General features: G+C 49.8%; 1 protein-coding gene across 4 annotated transcripts in view; it reads right to left on the bottom strand.

Annotated features, from left to right (window-relative positions):
- Positions 1 to 19,007, bottom strand: part of LOC118210445 (contactin-5-like) — a 206,945-nt gene that overhangs the window by 9,262 nt on the left and 178,676 nt on the right. For 3 of the 4 annotated variants that reach the window (XM_035386653.1, XM_035386656.1, XM_035386654.1), the window contains 5 exons: positions 15,218 to 15,338; positions 12,367 to 12,525; positions 9,342 to 9,491; positions 7,013 to 7,083; positions 1,648 to 1,882 (listed from right to left, as the gene is read on the bottom strand). In XM_035386653.1, the coding sequence (XP_035242544.1) occupies positions 1,648 to 1,882; positions 7,013 to 7,083; positions 9,342 to 9,491; positions 12,367 to 12,525; positions 15,218 to 15,338 (736 nt within the window). The remainder of the gene's footprint in view (positions 1 to 1,647; positions 1,883 to 7,012; positions 7,084 to 9,341; positions 9,492 to 12,366; positions 12,526 to 15,217; positions 15,339 to 19,007) is intronic. The other variant, XM_035386655.1, reaches the window with a different exon arrangement.

Genomic DNA, 19,007 nt, shown 5'->3' with positions numbered 1-19,007 from the left:
AGGCTCAGGACAGTAACCCTGCACCCTGCTCCTGCTCCTGTGGTGATTTTTCATCTTCACGTCCAAATGCCGATAAAATGCTCAGAGACAGGCAGGAAAATCTGAACGTATCTCCTGAGACCTCATCAACTACAGGGGACAACCAGCTCCATCAATTACCGGCCTCTCAATAGGCAACAGAAAACTCTGCTATCAGCTCAACGTGAAGTGAGTGTGTCTGAGTTCATTTCTCACGAGTGTTTTTCCCCCTTCTGCTTCAAACACAGTGTCACTTTCTGGACCCGTGCCAGCAGCCCCCCCCCCTCCCCCATCCCCCCTCGGATAAAAGAGATGGCAAACTAAACAGGGAACTGTGTCCCGGATAAATAAATGACACGCGAAAAAATAATAAATAATAAAAAAAAACAAACAAACAAAGGCGGCTAATTAGCGAACCTATCTGCAGCCCGTTCAGCCGCGTAGCGAGGATGCTGACCCAGCAAGTTAGCTTACGCCCACACCATTCAAACAGAGCCACCAGCTGTACAGTAAGTTCAGCTTGGCAAAAGAAAGCGATGGGGAGCGTGCCAGCTAATTAGCCGGGAGCCTTCTGAAAGCTACGCATTTGTCAGATGCAGCCTCACAAGAAAAGTTGAAAGGGATGCGGGAAACAAAAAACAAAAAAAAAAAAAAGTTGCAAAAGGTGACAATTACTTCACTGGCTCTGCTTCAAAAACGAAGCTTCGCTCTCGCCACTTCTGCGAGGATCTGGCGGGACAGGGGCTGAAACGCAGGCGGCAGCTCCAGAGCGTGGATTTTAAACCCCGCGGTTCCTGGTTCCAGCATGCACTGCTCCACTGTGTTTTCACCGCGACGTGAAATTTCACATTTTCCTTTTGTACGCTTGCAGTACTTCTGCACTCCGTTAAAAAAGCTTGAGGTGGAGATTTTCACATAGACCGTGAAGCGCCTCGTAAAAGGGAGAGGATTTATGCCGGAATCTGCATCGAGCGGCTCTGCGGAACTGTCCTCCTCAGCCGTAGATCTGCAGGTTGGCGCTGACTTTAGTTACTCAGAACCTAAATAATCAAATGAATCAGCTGATCACACAGGTGATAACTCACCTCACCTGGCTAACCGGGACTGATGTCCCGGGGGGTGGATTCGCAAATGAAATTATACAGAAAATATACTGAAATAACACACCTTACCAATCCACTGCTAACCTACACAACATATGAGAAAATACACAAAATACTGACACTTATATACATATAGTTTAAACTTATAAAATATATATTTGCAATACACTGCAGCAAATTCAGTTTCCGTAACGGATGGGGGATTGATTCTGTGAAAAGTGCCATGGCAACCACCATGTGAGAAGCGCACTTGGGCCGTTTTGTTTGTCTTGAATCGTTTCTTTAATCAGAGCATTGATGAATAGCTAGTGATGCACGCTCCCTTAGATTAGGGAATCTCATAAGATAATCAACAATGTTTTCCTCGAAACTAAAGTCTTTAAAAATAATCTAAGCAGGAGCGGGACTGAGGACCACTCTGGTGGAACATCACACACGTGCGGGGGGGGGGGGGGAATCAGACAGTAGTCTCAAAAACCCGCACGCGAACGTACGTCGACCGAAGTCGCGGTCCCGAGACGCTCACCTCCTTCCGCGGAGTAGACGGTGACCACTCTGCTGAACGGGCCGTCGCCCTTGTTGTTGTACCCCCCGACTTTGACCTCGAAGGGGGTGAGGGGCGGGAAGGTCTCGTCCCGGTACTTGAAGGTGGTGGAGTCCGCCGACGTCACCATCTTCTCCTTCCAGCCGCGCGTCCCGTTGGCCCGGAACGCCACGATGTAGCCGAACCCCTCCCCGTTCTGGAACTCTTCGGACACTGGCTGGAAGAGACCAGCAGGGGGCGCTCACGTTCACGCCAAAAACAACCTTCCCTGTCCCGCAGACCTGGCGCGAAAAATGTTTTACTCGCAATACGGCATCTGAGACTGCTCAACAAAAACATGCTGACGGCCAAAAGATGCAATCCCACAAAAGAAGACTACCACGACTATAATTTACTCTGAATAGAGGTGGAGGTAGATTGTGAAAATTGTGGCCAATTTGCAGGAAATGAACAAAATAAAACTGCAAAGAACAAAAACGCAACCCGATTTCACCCCCCCCCCCCAAATTCATCCTAAAACATGCTCTCGGATGTTACCGTTGCAGACTTGTGCATAAGCTACACCATGTGCTCAACAGTACACTGGAGGAGACTATATTTGAATGTGTGGATAAACTTTATTTTTAGAGCAGCAATTAAGTCCTTGGAGAGCTAACAGGGAATAAAAGCTGTTCTGCTACAGCGATCTCTCAGCGTCACTAGACTCCGCCCTCTCCCGTTCCTCTCGTATTTACCAACCAATCCCAAGCTGTCTCTGCCTCTAAACCAGGGGAAGGCAGCTCTGATCCTGGAGTGCCAGTGCCGTTTCTGGATTTTGTTCCATCTGAGCTTGATCACAGGGGTCTGATGGAGGATTAAAAGTCTGAGGCAGAATGCTCTGAACGGTGAAACGCTGAGAGCCTCCAGCCTGCGTTAATTAAACCCGACTAATTAAAATAAATCCAGTTACGTGGTTATGTGGTTTCAGCTGGAGCGAAAACCCGGATCGTCCCGGACTCTTCCGGATCGGGAATGCCCTCCTTCCCCTGCTCAAAGCCCCGTGTCTCTGTAACTTACCCCACCTTCTCTGATTCCAAACTGAACTCTACAGCCCGGGATTCTGCAGTGCATGCGCGCAGCAGCCATCCAGCAGAGCCCCCACTGCACAGGGCAGCGCTCCTAACCCACTGAGGGACAGCTCGCTGTCAGCCCGCTCAACTCAATGACTCATCTGCTGTATGAGACAGGCTAATTAGGTAATGGGTAATGGTAAAAAAGAAAAACCACACACACACATAAAAACACGTGGAAAAAAGGATTACTCTGTTTTTTTTTTTTTTAAATAGATGCTGCTCATCAACCTCAGGACAGCAGTGTGCTGAATGACATCAAGCCCACCATTTACATTTTAATGGCTTTTCTAAACAGCACTGCCAGCTCATTTATTTATTTATTTATTTGTTTATTTATTTATTTATTTTATCCGTCATTAGAGGGAAGCAACATATTAGTCAGGAAAAATAGGAAGAGAGCCCAAATTTCCTTTCAGGCGAGCTCACAATCGCTGGTGAGATTTTTCGGCTTTTAATGATGAAAGCGTCGGCAGCAAATCACTTGTGGACATCGTGCGCCTCCAATTACAAGCATGAGCACATTCGTTAAATATGATTACACCACACTGAGCCCCCCAAGCAGATTAACCGGGATTTGTATTGTTTTTTTTCTTTCTTTCTTTCTGGCAGTGAACATTATCTGCGAGGATAGGAGCAAATGCTAAATTCTGCCAAACGAGTTTCTGGCACTGATCGGGGAAAGCGGGCGGCGTTTTGAGAATCTTGCTTCAGGATTTAATTCCTACATTAAAGAGGGAACGGGTCACAAAAAATGAACTCCCGTTTGGGGAAGGATAAGGTTTACATGGCGCAGAATCAGCGAACCTTCAACACTGCATATTAATTTCTGATTGGACAACATGCAACAACTGTGCCAGAAGCAGTGGGCTTTTAATTTCAGTCAGAATCAGCCTATCGCAAGCTTTCAAATCAAACCCATGACAACCCCCCTTCCTGAACTCACCATGAGACACTTCTTCAGGGCAAATTCATTAATTAGATGTTTTTTTTCTTTTTCAATCAGTTGGAACCAGGCCAGCTCATAAGAGAATATTTGTGTGTGGTAAACTGGCCACTATCCTGGCTTCCTTCAGCAGATGTATATACCGTTTAGCATTCTGGGATGGGATTGGCTGGTGTGGACATGAGCATGCTGGGGACCAGGTGCAGCACTTGCTTGGCATTGCCCAGACCCCGAATGAAATTTATTAATGGGGAAAGTTTATTTTAATTAAAATGTGAGCTGCCAAAATTGAAATCTCAAGCAAACGTAATAAGTGGGGGAAAAAGCGGACTAAAGACTGTCCCGTAGCCTACATGACATCCTTCTGTTCTTGGCAGAAGGCGTAGCCACGCGGTAATTTGAGAGAGAATTCCGAGAGAATTCCGATATTCCCTCCAGATGTCCGGGACATGAACAGGGTCCCGGGGGGTGGGGGTTGGGGGGGGGGGGGGGTTGGAAGTGTTCCGTAAACCAGCCTTACTCACTTTCCACAGACTGTGTCCAACAAGCTCTCCAAACCCCTCCCCCCCCCCCCCTCCCCGCCCCCCCCCCAGTGTCACGTTGCAGCGGAATCCACCCCGAGTCCGTGGCGGTAACACTGCGGTTACGCTGGCGGGAATGTTCTGAGAATGGCGGGTGTGGGTGCGCTAAGTGAGGTGATCTTTTGGGCCATAATACCCATAGTGGGTGGGGGGGCGGGAGTGGTTTTAAAGCCCCATACATGGGCTGCCTGTGAGATCAGCCGCTCGTTCATAACGAGACAGACGTGTGATTGGGCGCAGGGTTCACACAGCCCTGGCAGGTGATTGGCCGGGCTGAAATGAGTCTGCCCTCGTGCTAAAGGGCCTGCGCTCCTGTGAATCTCTCGCTGGCTCAGAGCTGAGGTATTTAAGAGCGTTTAGCAGGAGCAAGAACGGAGGGGCCTGCAAGAAAAATGACAGCCTCTGGAAAGGGTTTTATTTTTTCTCGGTGCAACACGTGAATTCAGAATAACTGCTCTTCCCAAAAAGGAATTCTGTACCTGTAATGAGGCCTATATGAAGGCTTATGAAGCCTCTTATGACACCCATATGAAGGTTTATGATACCTGTAATGACACCTATATGAAGATTTATGATGCCTCTTATGGCACCCATATGAAGGCTAAGCCCGGGGTACTGGCTGCATGATTGCTGAATCAGGGGGAAGCAGCAGCGCGGGTTAAACGCGGCGCGGTGAGAACGGGCCCTTGAAGCTCCGCCCCTTGAAGCTCCGCCCCCCCAGCCCGACCTCAGCGCGCAGACGCGTGTGGAAGCAGCCATTACCGAACCGTCACCGGGACGCGTGTGGAACCAGCCATTACCGAACCGTCACCGGGAGCAGAGCGGCGGGTAAGAGTGACGGTTATTCCACACTTACAGCGAGGACTCTCTCTGGCTGTAATGACTGGCAGCAGCCCCCAGCAGACGAGCGCATTCTCCCTGTCTGGAATGAGCGTGTTTTTCCCCCATAATGCCCCACCGAGGGGCCGTTCTCTCGGCATGAAGGTTATTTTCCCGCAGGCGGCCGGTCCGACGCTCTTAATAACCGTAGAAATGACCGCCAGCAGCAGGCGCGTCTGCCGCCCCTCTCTCTCCCCCTCTCTCTCGCCCCTCTCCCTCCCTCTCTCTCTCTCTCTCCCTCTCTCCCCCCTCTCTCGCCCCTCTCTCTCCCTCTCTCTCTCTCTCCCTTTCCCCCTCTCCCTCCCTCTCCCTCTCTCGCCCCTCTCTCTCTCTCTCGCCCCTCTCTCTCTGTCTCTCTCTCTCCCTCTCTCTGTCTGTCTCTCTCTCTCTCTCTCCCTCTCTCTCTCTCTCCCCCCTCCCTCTCTCTCTCCCCCTCTCCCTCTCTCTCTCTCTCTCCCCCTCTCCCTGGCTGATGGCAGCTTTTTATCGCCCCCATTTCAGACCCGTCTGCTCTGCTCATTCATCCAGCTCATCCGCACAATGCTGTCACGGCAACAATGCGGACAGGAAGTGACACGTGTGCTCCCCCATGGGGGGGGGGGGGGAACCGCGCGCCATCTTACTGTCCTGTCCGGCAGACCATCTGGGAGACCGACTGCTTTCAAAAAAAGATTTTTTTTTGCTCAAACTGAGTTAAGAATGAGATTATAAGCAGATGCTCATTTAACATCCCGGACTCTATAGGGGTGATCACTGGAAGACTGACGGACAGTTTCGCATAATTTACATCCCTCCTGGTCAACCGAGGAAAGAAGGGAGGGATAAAGGAGGAGGGAAAGGGAGGAAGTAAGAAAGCGAGCTACATTTTATACATTGGTGTGGTGACTACTGGTGTGGTCCTGACTATTTCTAACACACAGCACAGCTTAAACCACCTTAATAAGGGAACTGCAGCAGATTGCCAGTAAATGTGAAATTTGAAATGTAAAAGGGGTTAATTGACGAAGCACAAGATGAAAACAGCAGAGTCGGAACTGCCTGCTCAAAAGACAGCTTGTTTACGCTCCACAAGGAAGACATCAAATAATTCACACTGTTATGCTTGGGTAACAAAACTGAATTTCAGATTACACGCCTTTTCCCTTTTATTAGCATCACTGCTAATCAGTAAATGAAACCGCTCAATATAAAAATAATACACAATGCAAATTTAAAGTAAACTCTGTAATTGATGGAAGAAATGTATTGTGTAGGGAATGGAATATGGCATAGATAATAAAAGAAAGAATTAGCTTTTCAGCATAATACCCTTGGGTTCTACATCCAACTCTCCTCTACAAAAAATTATAAATCATTTAGTACACAGCACTGTGTGAATTAATGATGGGAATATTTCACAGCTGTGAAGCTAGCCAGACTGTGTTACCCTCAAATAGTGCATTCATTTGTTGTGACTTATACTGTGGTAATTTGAACAAGTACTGCAAGCAGGTTTCACACCCTTAAACTGCAAGGTTATCTATTTACTTTATGGATTTACCACCAACAAATAAATTAAAGGCAGGATATGCAGGATTTTTTTTAGCCTTGCTGTGGTCCTGTGTTTACATTCAAAGAAGTCACCTCCTCCATCTTCAACCCCACCCACTCACCCAGAGCACCTGACCAAGCCACTGACACTGGCTGTATCCACTGATCACCATTGGCATTGCTCCATTGGTCGCTACCGATGTACTCCAGGATTTAGCTCCTCCCCTTCATGACATCATAGCATTCTAATCCCCATTTTATCTCCCCCTGATTGGTGAAGCCCCTAGTGATGCGAGCTTTACCTCCCAGGATATCACCAGCTCGTGCCGACGGCCATTTCCTCCGCTCACGTTGGCCGGGGCCACCGAAGGGACTGTAGGAGACGTGGAAGGACAGACAGACAGACAGACAGACAGACAGACATGTCATGTCAATCACCCACGTTGAGCATCAGGGAAATCACAACTCAGAAGGCAAAGCGAACAGTGAACATTTTTGCGGGTGAAAAGTTGGTGAAACGGCTTCTCCTCTGAAACACGCAGTGGCAGCCAGCTGCTTCTTCTCACACTGCAGTCACAAGCTGTGCGCGTGTTGAGCAGGGGGAGGAGGAGACCCAATCATACGTGTGCACAGAGATCAGACCACAGCTGCCAACAGGGGTCGCTTGAGCAATGAACACAGTTATCCCCACCAGCGGCATCCTTCCCATATATCCCTTTGGCGACGCAAAGCCAATTGGCTGCTGGCCACAATCGGCACTGGCACGGATTCGATCTGGTGATCTGAGGCCGTGGCGGTGTTTTTACAAAGCGAAAGGGGGAAAAAAAAACAAACAGCAAACAGACTAGTGAAAGTATTAATGCAACACGATGCATCAACATCAACAGCACTGGAGTTCACACATAAAAGCGGGGGAATAAATACGGATCCTTGTCTACTCGCAGAATTACAGCAGGCTGAAGGTTTTACTGAGGGTACTGATGGAAATAATACTGAACTGCAAAGGCTCAACAGGCACTCAGAATTTCTTACTGGCTGCAGGTACTAAGCCAGCGCTGCTGAACTCCAGGTTCAGCAGGGCCACAGGGTCTGTAGGTATTTTCTCCGACCGTGCGCCTGTACTGCGCCACCTGATTTCACTGATTATTTTACCTCAGGGCTGCACAGCCCTGTGCCTGGAGAGTGACCATCCTGAAGGTGTTCACTCCAAATCCTAATTGGGCACACTGGATTCTACTAATTAGCAGCTCAATGAGATCCCTAGCTGTTGGATGAGGTGTACTTTGTCAGGGTTGGAGCAAACCCTACCTTAAAACATCTCCAGGAACAGGGCTGAGCATCCCTGTTTTACCTCTTTGCTCCAGGAAGTAAGCTTATTACTGAAATCAGGTGGTGTGCTTGCATGGCTGGAGCACATACCTGCAGACACTGAGTAGTGCTGTACTAGGCTAGGCGCCTGTAGTGCCTCTGGTGGTCAAACACTGTCAGTACTGCAGTACAGACTCTCACTCCGTCACTGTGTCTGTCGCTGAAGAATGAAGGAGAAACACGGCCAGTTCTGCTTCTTCCAGTCGGAGCCCTAATCACTCATGTTTCGGGGCGGCGCGTAATGAATGCTGAATATCATTGGCTGAAAGGTAAGGATGGCCATCCTCCCTCGTTTAACAGGCTAACGACCGGCAGCTGCGTGGTCGGAAGCGGGCCGTGCGGCACGCCGAACTGTGCGCCGGGCCTAGTTAGCGCGCTAACGAGCGAAAGCCTGCGGTTCGGACTCGGCGCAGCTGCTGGGGGAGCGGCATTAGCATTCCGCTCCTCGTCGAGCGGCGAGGCGAGCAACCAGAGCGCCTCTCAGCCCGGAGTAAACGTCCTCCCCGCGGAGAAACGCTTCCGCGCGCGGACAAGCACGCCGCGCGATCTGAGAGCCGCCAAACTGCCGAACAGCTGGCTCACGAGCCCACGCTGCGCGACGAGGTCTGCTTCTCTTTGGCCATTTAAAAAAAAAAAAATAATAATAAAAAATCTGCCCTAAAAACGTATCTGAAAAAGGACTTCTGCAGACTGGATGTGGGTGTCAGTGCTGCGAAGCTAACAGTACGGATCAATATAACACAAACACAATAACATTCATATCCGTAGTGTAACTGGGGCAGCTTCGGGCACTGTGGACTTGGCTCTACCTGTAGTTTCCCTGTCTGTGTGTGTGATTTGACTGCACCAGCCCCAGGCACTGTGGACTTGGCTCTACCTGCGGTTTCCCTGTCTGTGTGTGGTTTGACTGGGCACTGCAGTTATAAGCCATACGCTTCAAAGACATGGCGTCAAGGTTAATAGGCAGTTCTGGACTTCACCCCGCGTGTCGGAGCGCTACACCACAGACGGACTTTTAAAAGGCCTTCGCAGACACTGCTGTGTATTTAATACTCCAGTAATTCTTAACTTTGGCCACGCTTCTCCAGTCCCAGCGATCCGCGGGGACGTCTCTCACCCTCCGCCGTGCGCTTTTAGACGGCGTGTGAAACGAGCGGTGCTAACGTGGAGCTAGCGACCGCGCGCCATTCCCATTAAGCCATTTGAGAGCTTTAGCGTAGCGTCCGCGGTGGCGCCTGCAGGCGGGCGTTTCCTGTACCGTACCCGCTTCCTTGGTCCGGACCGCCCTGGAGGGGGCGCTGGGGTCCCCCGTCCCGATGGCGTTGGTGGCCACCACCCGAAACTCGTACTCCACCCAGGGGTTCAGCTCCACCGCCACGGCCGACTCCATGTCCCCCGTCACATGACTCGGGTCTGCAAATTGTTACCCAATCAGAAGCGATTGAGGCAAAATAAGCTCAAATATTTAAAAAAATACACATTTAAATATGCAACTGAGATTACAGTACCAAGTCCATTTACTGACTGCAGTTTTAAATACAGTAGGGGATGGGGGCCATCAGACTGATATGCAGAATCACAGGTACAGCAGTTACATGTTCTCACTCAATAAGTCAATCAATACATCGTCAAACAAGCTTTATTTTTTGTGTAGTGTGCCGTTCATAAGCAATTTTCACACAGCAATTATTTCCGAACTCCCGGAAAACGTCAGGAAACCGGAAAGAGCATCGGAGAGCTGAGAACAGCACTTTAAACGAGGGAAGCGTCGCCATTTAAATAAGGTTCAGATACATAAATGAGCATTTAAATATGCTGATCTGATTACCAGCACCCTGACTCATAATGACAGCAAGCTCAAAAAACAGCAGGGCGGAGGGCGGAGGGTGGAGGGTGGAGAGCGCTCTTTGAAAGCTGAGGAAACACACACATGCAGCACTTGTTCAGGGTTACGGTACATTACCGCCACTTAGCATACGCTCTTATCCTGCACCATTAAACACAACTTTCAGCATTTTTACACCGCAAACGTTTCCAAGCGATTCAGATTAAGCGCCTTGCTCTAGGGTACAGCGGCAGTGTCCTGTCAGGGAATCAAACCTGCAAACCCTTTTGGTTTAGGAGCCCGGTTCCTTACACTACACGGTGGTGTGGGGGGGGGGGGGGGGGGGTGGATATAATTAAGCACAAACCAGATGGAACAGATGTGAACAGAGTCACGCTCACATTCCCTCAGGGGACTGTGAGCCAATAGGAGGCAGTGGCTATGTAGAGCGGCCAATCAGAACGTACTCACACGAATGCAGGCATACACACACACACACACACTCACACGAACGCACGCATGCACACACACACACACACACACACACACACCTCTGCCCTAAGCCGCTTTGACTCTTTAATAGTTTTTGCAGGGTTCCGAGCGTCGCTCCTTAATTCAGCTCGAGCAGACCTCGGTCTCCGGCTTTCGGGTCACTTCCTGCGATGTGACCGCAGAGGCGGAGCCACAAGAACAGCAGCGAATGGAGATTAATCGGTCTGAGACTCGGCTTCATTCGCTGGGTTAAATTAAAATAAAAAGAGGATCGCATTTTGTCGCTTGGCACGCAGAGAGAGAGAGAGAGAGAGAGAGTGAGAGGGAGAGAGAGAGAGAGTGAGAGAGAGAGGGAGAGAGAGAGATAGAGAGAGAGAGAGAGAGAGAGAGGGAGAGGGAGAGATAGAGAGATAGAGAGAGAGAGAGAGAGAGGGAGAGGGAGGGAGAGAGAGCTAGAGAGAGAGTGAGATAGAGAGAGAGAGAGATAGAGAGAGAGAGAGAGAGAGAGAGAGAGAGAGAGAGAGAGAGAGAGATAGAGAGAGAGAGAGAGAGAGAGGGAGAGGGAGAGATAGAGAGATAGAGAGAGAGAGAGAGAGGGAGAGGGAGGGAGAGAGAGCTAGAGAGAGAGTGAGATAGAGAGAGAGAGAGAGATAGAGAGAGAGAGAGAGGGAGAGAGAGAGAGTGAGAGAGAGAGAGAGAGAGAGAGAGGCTGGATGGGAGAGGGAACAGACGCAGAGACGCACTTCCCCTGAGGACACAGCCGTGGCAGGAGAGCTCGGTGGAGCGGGGGGGGGCTCTGTAATTATACACACAGAGTGGGGAAGAGGCAGAGCACGGCGCATTTAACCCTGCAGCTAACCCTGCTCCACACCTCCGCAAGACCTCATTACTCCCCATCAGGGAGAAAAGCCCAGGGTCGGGGGGCCAGGGTTACCTGAGGCCAGCCCAGCATCGCGGGGGGGGGGGGGAACCCTTCAAGAAATCCTCATAAATAATCAGGTGAGCGTGTTATCAGGCACATAAAAAAAATATATCAAATATATAATTCGGTGACTTTCAAATTTGATCAAAAAGCTGTTGTAAGAGTAAGTACATTCTGTCCTGATAGCTCTTGTGATACAATGGGGTGGGGGGAGAGGCTCTCCTCTAATTCACTAGCATAGGATTGAAGTCAGCAGCAGTTCATGAGAATTTGGCAGAAATTGAAACGAGCTCTTTTTGTGCGAAGCGGGCGTCTCTCTCCAGGGGGGGCGGCAGCGTGGCGCAGTGGTTAGGGAACAGGACTCGTGACCCCGAGGCTGTCGGTTCGATTCCCCAGGGAGGCGCTGCCGTCGTTACCCTTGAGCAAAGGCACTGAAACTGAAGCGCGTAGAGTGAACATGCGGCTGCATGAACGGGCTGCAGGTAAATGCGCGCGAGCTGTTCTGGGTAAGAGGTGCACACACACCTGGCTACACGCCTAAAAATGCAAACGGAACATGGCGTACAGGAGTCAGCGGCGGATGCATAAAAGAGCGGAGTTTTGAGTTACGGAAGGGTAGAGGGCTGAGAGCAAAAGCTCCCTTTTCACACGCGTTGTTGGGGGATTCTGTGGGAGTCAGGACGCATCTGACTGTCAGGGGGAGCTGGTACCAGAACAGCACCGGGCCTGTGAGCGGAACCTCTACTCCCTCCCTTTTGGGTCCCCAGGACCAAACCCCTCCGTACAACAACAACAACAACAACAAAGGCGGCATTTGGGTGTAGAACGGTGATTAATCTTGACCCAAACTACCTGTGAGTTAAACAGTCTTAACACACACCTCCCAGCCAATCAGAGTGGAGTATCCACCCAGTCCACGGTACAAAGGGCACTGTGCTATCATAGCCTTTACCTGTCCTGACGGTCTGCCAGCCCAGGGAGAAGGGGCTCCGGGCCTGCAGTCGCCCCCCTCCCCAGGTTAAACCCCCCCCCCCCCCCGCAGTGGTTACCTGTCCTGACTGTCTGCCAGCCCAAGGAGAAGGGGCTCCGGGCCTGCAGGTTGTAGGAGCCGATGGGGCTGTGGTTGTCCACCCCCCGGCTCCAGGACAGCGTCGCCGTGGTGTCCGTGATCTCCTCCACAATCACCACCCCCGGGGGACCCGGGGGACCTGCGGGGAGGCAATCATCGGCTTTTACTGAGCAAGCGAGGGGGGGGGGGGGAGGGGTGAGAGAATGAGAAGCAAGGAGAGGGAGAGAGAGGGAGGAAGGGAGGGAGGGAGGGAGGAGCAGGATAGAGGGAAAGTGAGACAGAGAGACAGAGGGCAAGTGAGAGAGAGGTGGGTGAAGAGAGAAAGAGGGAAAGAGAGAATGAGAGAAAGTGAGAGAGAGAGGTTGATGAGAGAGAGAGAGAATGAGAGAGCGAGAGAGGAAAGGGCCATTTTATTCTGAAAGGCTTTGTAACTCATAATTGCTGCTAGCCCTATACATGAAACGTGCACGTAAACAGCCCTGAGCAAAAACACACAGCACTGAGAGGTGGGGGGAGAGACGGAGAGAGACAGACACCGAATCTCTGCTGCGCACAAAGACTCCCACTGATTAAGGAAGGCCGAGCGCTGTCCTCTTCCTATTCAAAGAGACATCACGCCAGCTGCTCTGAGCACAACCGCGTGCATATGCTAACCGCTGGTTAGTGTGATCTGCTAGCGCAGCTAATGTGCACACAGGCGTATCGCAGCCCAGCATATGCTAACCGCTGGTTCCAGACGTGAGCATGATCTACTAGCCCAAGCTAACGCACGCACAGGTGTCCCGCAGCCCAGGATATGCAAACCGCCGGTTAGCGTGATCTACTAGTGCAGCGAACACGTGCACAGATGTACCGTAGCCCAGCATATGCTAACCTGCGGGTTCCAGACGCGCGCGCGATCTGCTAGCGTAGCGAACGCAGCACACAGGGCCGAGGGAGAAACAGCTGCAGACGATCGGCCAGCAGCTGCCGCGCCTAATGAGAGCCAATCGCCCGTGACCGCCGCGAAGGTGCCCAACGCTTGCATTAACGCGCGCGTTAGCATGCAGCGCGCGTCGCCGTGGAAACGGCTCAGGGGGCCCTTAAGTCCCGGTGATGGATCACTGGCGATATGTCGATTTCGGGCGAGTCGACTGTAAACACATCTTTTTACACGGCTTTCAATTAATTTGGGTGGCACTCGCCATTATTTTATCTTTAACGAGGTTTTATTCAAGGGCGTAACTTGGGAGCTGCAATGCTCCATGGGGGTTCCTCCCCCCCCCAAATTTCAACAGTACTGAAATTACTGTTCTCATCATCATGCTGTATTATTAGGGAGGGGGTTATTTGGTCTGTTTTGCAACATTGGAGGGATTGTGAACACCCCATCCCCCCACAAGTTACACCTTTAGCCTTATTTATTTGATTAAGCTTTCTTTCGTAGTCTATTTTGAGTATTTTAAATATCGTCCATTTATATTTTACTATGTATTAGCATTTTCTTGGAAGTGTCTTTTTTTTTTTACTAAATCATCTTTTTATCCCATTACTTTTCCGCTACAAATAACTTGCACAAAAGGTGCTATATATATAAAGTTTATCGTTTGCTTATTTATTATTTAATAATAATGTAATACTGCCTACTACTAAAAGTGAAATATCACAGCATGTGTAGGAGAGTCACAGACGAATAACCTTCAGGGACATAGCAAATCATGGATGATATCCTCATACATTATTTGCCAGAATTGGATCGGCTAAATGTCAATCAAACACACAGACAAATGCCTTAATGTCATACCCAATGTCTTACGTGTCACTGGGTTAACAACCCTGTCAATCATGGAAACTCCAATCTCTCCAACGGCTTTGCTAAGGCGTGAGCTGCTGCCAAGTGTACCCAGCCAGAATACTGCTCTTTGTTTGAAGGTTCTGAAGGAGTGGGTCACAGTTTTCTGGGGTCTGTTGTTTCTTTTAGCCTGCTCTATTGGAGTCCAGAGTACCTCTGAACTACATTTCCCATCAGCCTCTCTGGGAAAATTCTGTCTGGGCTCTGTTCCCTTTTTTTTAATGCAGCCGATGCCAGGATGCAACACGGCTCTACTGCTCCGTTGGACCGATATAACTTCACGCCAATAATCTACAGCGGTAGTGAAACAATCAGGCGGCTGTTTTACTGCTGGCATCGGTGAATTACTGCAGACCGCAGAGACGCTCTGGAGCTCAGGCGTCCCCGACGTGCAATCTCAATATCAGAGGCCCGCGCTTCTCAGAGGGAGGCCCGCAAAATTGGGTTTTTTCATGGAGGCAGAGCCACAAAGCCAGAGGAAATATAAAATCCCAGCTTGACAGGGCCGGGAAGCGCATTCAAAGGAAACCATCTCCATGTTTATTTATTTATTTATTTATTTTTTGAGATTGTTGTTTCCAGCAAATGGGATTTGAGCAGTCAGGGATTTAAACAGTGTGTGTTCACGAGGGCAGCGTGGGTAGGGGGAATACCCATGATTCATGAAACAGGGGGAGGAAAGAAAAGTGGAGGGGAGGAGTGTCAGGCCTGGGTCAAACACACATTTGGATTACTTTAACTCTTAAAGTGCCAGTAAAAAAAAAAAAAACCAACCCTGCAAAATTTCAGTAAAATGTGTTATCAACCTAAATGTACAACCGTAAGAAGAATTCTGTTTTTAACACTAACATGAAAAATCTATGTCTCTTTTCAACCTGCCAGATTATTTTTAGTCTCTAAAGGGTTAAAAAGCTTTTAAAATAATGATCTGAAGGGGGGAGGTGTCTGGTCTGGGAAGTGGTCGAACCCAAGCTGGCGAGAGGGGACAGCGCGAGCTCACCTCGAACCAGCAGCTCCGCCTCCACGTACACACTGTCAGCGCTGGTCTGGGCCCGGCAGCCGTACTTCCCAGCATGCATCAGGAGGATGTTCCTGATCATCAGGTCGGCCGTGGAGGACTGCTGCGGAGAGAGGGAGGGAGGGAGAGCGCAGCTGAGCGTTCGCCGCGCGTGATTGGTCGCTTCCTCCCGTCCTGCGGGGCACGAGCGCCCGGTGGCTGGCTGGCGTGACCCGGGCGGCAGAGCCGGCCGTTCGGAACAGAAACCTGCCGCAGATTACCGCTCACCGTGCGAGCCCCACCCCCCCGTTCCCCCACACTCCCCCACACACTCCCCCCACAATGCACCGCAATCTGATCGGCCGCTTCATTAACAGCCCTGGTCCTGAGAGGGATTACACTGACTCAACACACCACCAGGGAATCCTTCACAACCGCGATGTTCAGCTGCAGAACCCGTAATCACACGTGTCCAGGCGTGAGGAGGAGGCGTGATAAGAGCGCTCTGCGATGACGGTCGCAGTCAAACCCGGAGACTTACGCAGACCGTTAATGCAGTGAAAGGCCACAGACAAAAAAAATAATGTGCTTCTCTAAAGTCAGTGAGAAATGCCATTTGGACTTCATACACATGCGGTTATAGTTTGATGGAGCATTCTGGGAAATGAATCAAGTGGACAGAGAGTAGCTGCTTCTTAATACTTAAACTGCACTACGCTGCACAAACATAATGGCTGAGGTGGAACCAAATGAACAGCTGACGAGGCTGAGGGGACAGTATTCAAGAGCGCACACACCCTGCTGTCCCCGTGGGATCAGGTTCATTTTCCAAATCAAATGTAAGGTAATTATGAAATGTAACTGATATCTAACTCATGATCACATGACCATAATCCTGGATGGCACACAGCAAGCAGGAGGCTGTAAATGCCGAGCGTGAAACCTTGCCATTCGGCTCTGAGCGCCGAGAATGTGGGGACCCGGGGAACCCCAGAATTACTCCTCATTTCACCCAGAGCCCCAGCCTTCTGAATTGCCCCCTGTAGGCCAGTTTAAGGGGTCGCTGCCCATACCGTCAGACCGCTCCCGTATGTAGAAACTGCACTTTGCACAACCGCTCCTCCCCTCCCCCACGCTCTAGCTGCTCTGGAGTGCTTCTCCCTCCGTCTGCAGCTGACCCACAGATGCACAGAGAGCTTTACACAACCGCTCCTCCCCTCCCCCACGCTCTAGCTGCTCTGGAGCGCTTCTCTCTCCGTCTGCAGCTGACCCACAGAGAGCGCATCTGCACGGGATACGGCAGAAGGCTCACGCGTGTCTGAAGGTGTGAAACCGCAGCTTTGTTGAAATCACACCTTGGGCCAAACACTTCACACTAAAGACAAAAAAAAACGTAAATATTTTACGCACCAGTGAAATTCCTGCCGATCACGATTTTAAAAGAAAGAATCTCTTCTCACCTAACCTCAGAGGGAATTTCTAGCCATTTTTTAATTGCATATTTTGGTTTGTGTTCTTTCACGGAAGGCTCTCAGGGACCTGCTGGAGGAAGGCTTTCAATGTTGACCCGCATGTGGAGAGTTAAACGCCTCTCAAACAAATATCTGTCTGGGTCGCGAACAATCCCCTGTTGATCTGAGCCATGTGGCGGTTCAAAGAGGAAGAGGAGGAGGCAGGAGGAGGACAGAGGAGGGGGAATTGAAAAAAAAAAAAAACCTGTCAAACAGAAGGCCACCCCAAAAAAGAAAAAAAAAGTGAGCAGGTCCTGAAAAAGAAGGCAATCTGTGCCTTTACAACAGACCTGATGAAGCCAATAGGCAACAGCTGCACTGATTTCCAATTAACCTCAGCTGAGCCTGCCAGGAGATGAGGCGGCCGCTGTCCTTGGTCCTGAATCTGCCAGGAGATGAGGCGGCCGCTGTCCTTGGTCCTGAATCTGCCAGGAGATGAGGCTGCCGCTTTCCGTGGTACTGAAACAGCCAAGAGACAAAGCTGCCGCTGTCCCTGGTCCTGAAACTGCCAGCAGCTCCGGCTGCCTCTGTCCCTGGTCCTGAAGGCCTTTCAGGGTCTTGAGAGACAGCCTAATTTCTGAGAGCGGGGTAAAGCCTTCACCTCTCTGCCATCAAAGTCCTATTATACCCCATGAGGCCATGCAGAAAACGCCATTGTGTAAGACAGTTTAAATGCGCATGTAATAATTGAAAATTATCTGCAATTGCATTATGCAGCTGTTATGTAGCCGGAAACATTGAAACTGGTAAAAAATAAAAAATAAAAAATAAAAAAGAAAGAAAGAAAAATGAAATGGGGTGAAATTACACCCAGACAAGATTTTATTCAGATGGCAAACAGTTGAACTCCCAACTCTGAATGGAATGTGTTTGACAATATAATTAAACTGGTCTGCTTTTTGGTTTAAATATCTCCTCTTTGTAGTCTTTCCTCTCTTAATGGCCTCTCCTCTCCCTCCCATACGTCGCTGCGCTGGCATTATATTCTCATCACTTGTCTTCGGAAAATAATTAACTGCACTTAGGTTAATGCAGTCAATGAACCCTGCATCACACTCTAAACTCAGAAATCCCAATTATATCAGCTCTGTGACTGCCGCGTAGTTAAGCGTCGATAAGTCATGGTGTAAAATGAAGTGCCAGTAAAGATCTCGCCTGAATAAGAAAAAAAAAGTCTAAGTATTCCCTCGCAGCCCAGTAGCTGGAGAGAAGTCTGAGCAAACACATGGTTTCTGACAGACAGCGAGGCAAAGTTCTACCCAGTTCTACCAAATATTTCACACAGGCCTACTGGAAGGCAACCACACGGCACAAGGGAGAACCCTGGGACGCATGCCCACCCCTTGCGCCAGACACCGCTATTTGTCCAAAGGCCTTTTTCCAAAAAAACTATTTTAACATTGAGCCGATCACCCCAGTGCCCCATTTCATCGCTAGAGCTATGAGAAAGCCATAAAAGATGAGAGAAAAGTTGCTTCCCACACAGAATATTAGAGTCTTAATTGAAACTCAATTGCTGATGTGCTGTATTCTGATAAGCTAAATACACCATTCTCTTTCTAGGAAGTGGGAGAAGGCTACAACCATTTCTGTCGTCGTTTGATATGTAATGATAGCATTTTTTTACCAGCTGTTTTGTCGAATCTGCACTATATACACTTATAGGCCGCCTCTGGGAAATGACCCTGACCTGAGCTCTGTGAGCTTGATTCACTAAGGCCTTCAGCACACCCAAAACCAATAACATGACCAATGATTGGTCACAGCATTGGTTTTGCACCAATCATTGGTTGCGTTATTAGTTTTTTGTGTGCTAAAAGGTTTCGCACGGGCTCAGCAAATCAGGCCCTGGGTGTGAAATGAGTCATGCAGTATCACGCTGTGGAAGGGACATTTTCCCAGCATGCACTGCTACTGCTCCATTTCCTCTCTTTTGCCTTGACAAATATGTAGGTCAATGGTAACCAACCCTGTTCATGGAGATCTACCGTCCTGTAGGTTTTCATTCCAACCCTAAGGGAACAGGGCTGGTCATTCCAGGAACAGGGCCGGTCACCACAGCTGTGTGTGTGTGTGTCTGTATGAGAGAGAGTGAGTGTGTGTGTGTGTGTGTATGAGAGAGAGTGAGTGTGTGTGTGTGTGTGTCTGTATGAGAGAGAGTGAGTGTGTGTGTGTGTGTGTGTGTGTATGAGAGAGAGTGAGTGTGTGTGTGTGTGTGTGTATGAGAGAGAGTGTGTGTGTGTGTATGAGAGAGAGTGAGTGTGTGCCTGTTGGTCCTTCAC

The sequence above is a fragment of the Anguilla anguilla genome, chromosome 12 (genome assembly GCF_013347855.1).
Source record: "Anguilla anguilla isolate fAngAng1 chromosome 12, fAngAng1.pri, whole genome shotgun sequence".
NCBI lineage: Eukaryota > Metazoa > Chordata > Actinopteri > Anguilliformes > Anguillidae > Anguilla > Anguilla anguilla.
The sequence above is the reverse complement of the archived record's forward strand: the minus strand, read 5'-3'. Positions and strand labels throughout refer to the sequence as shown.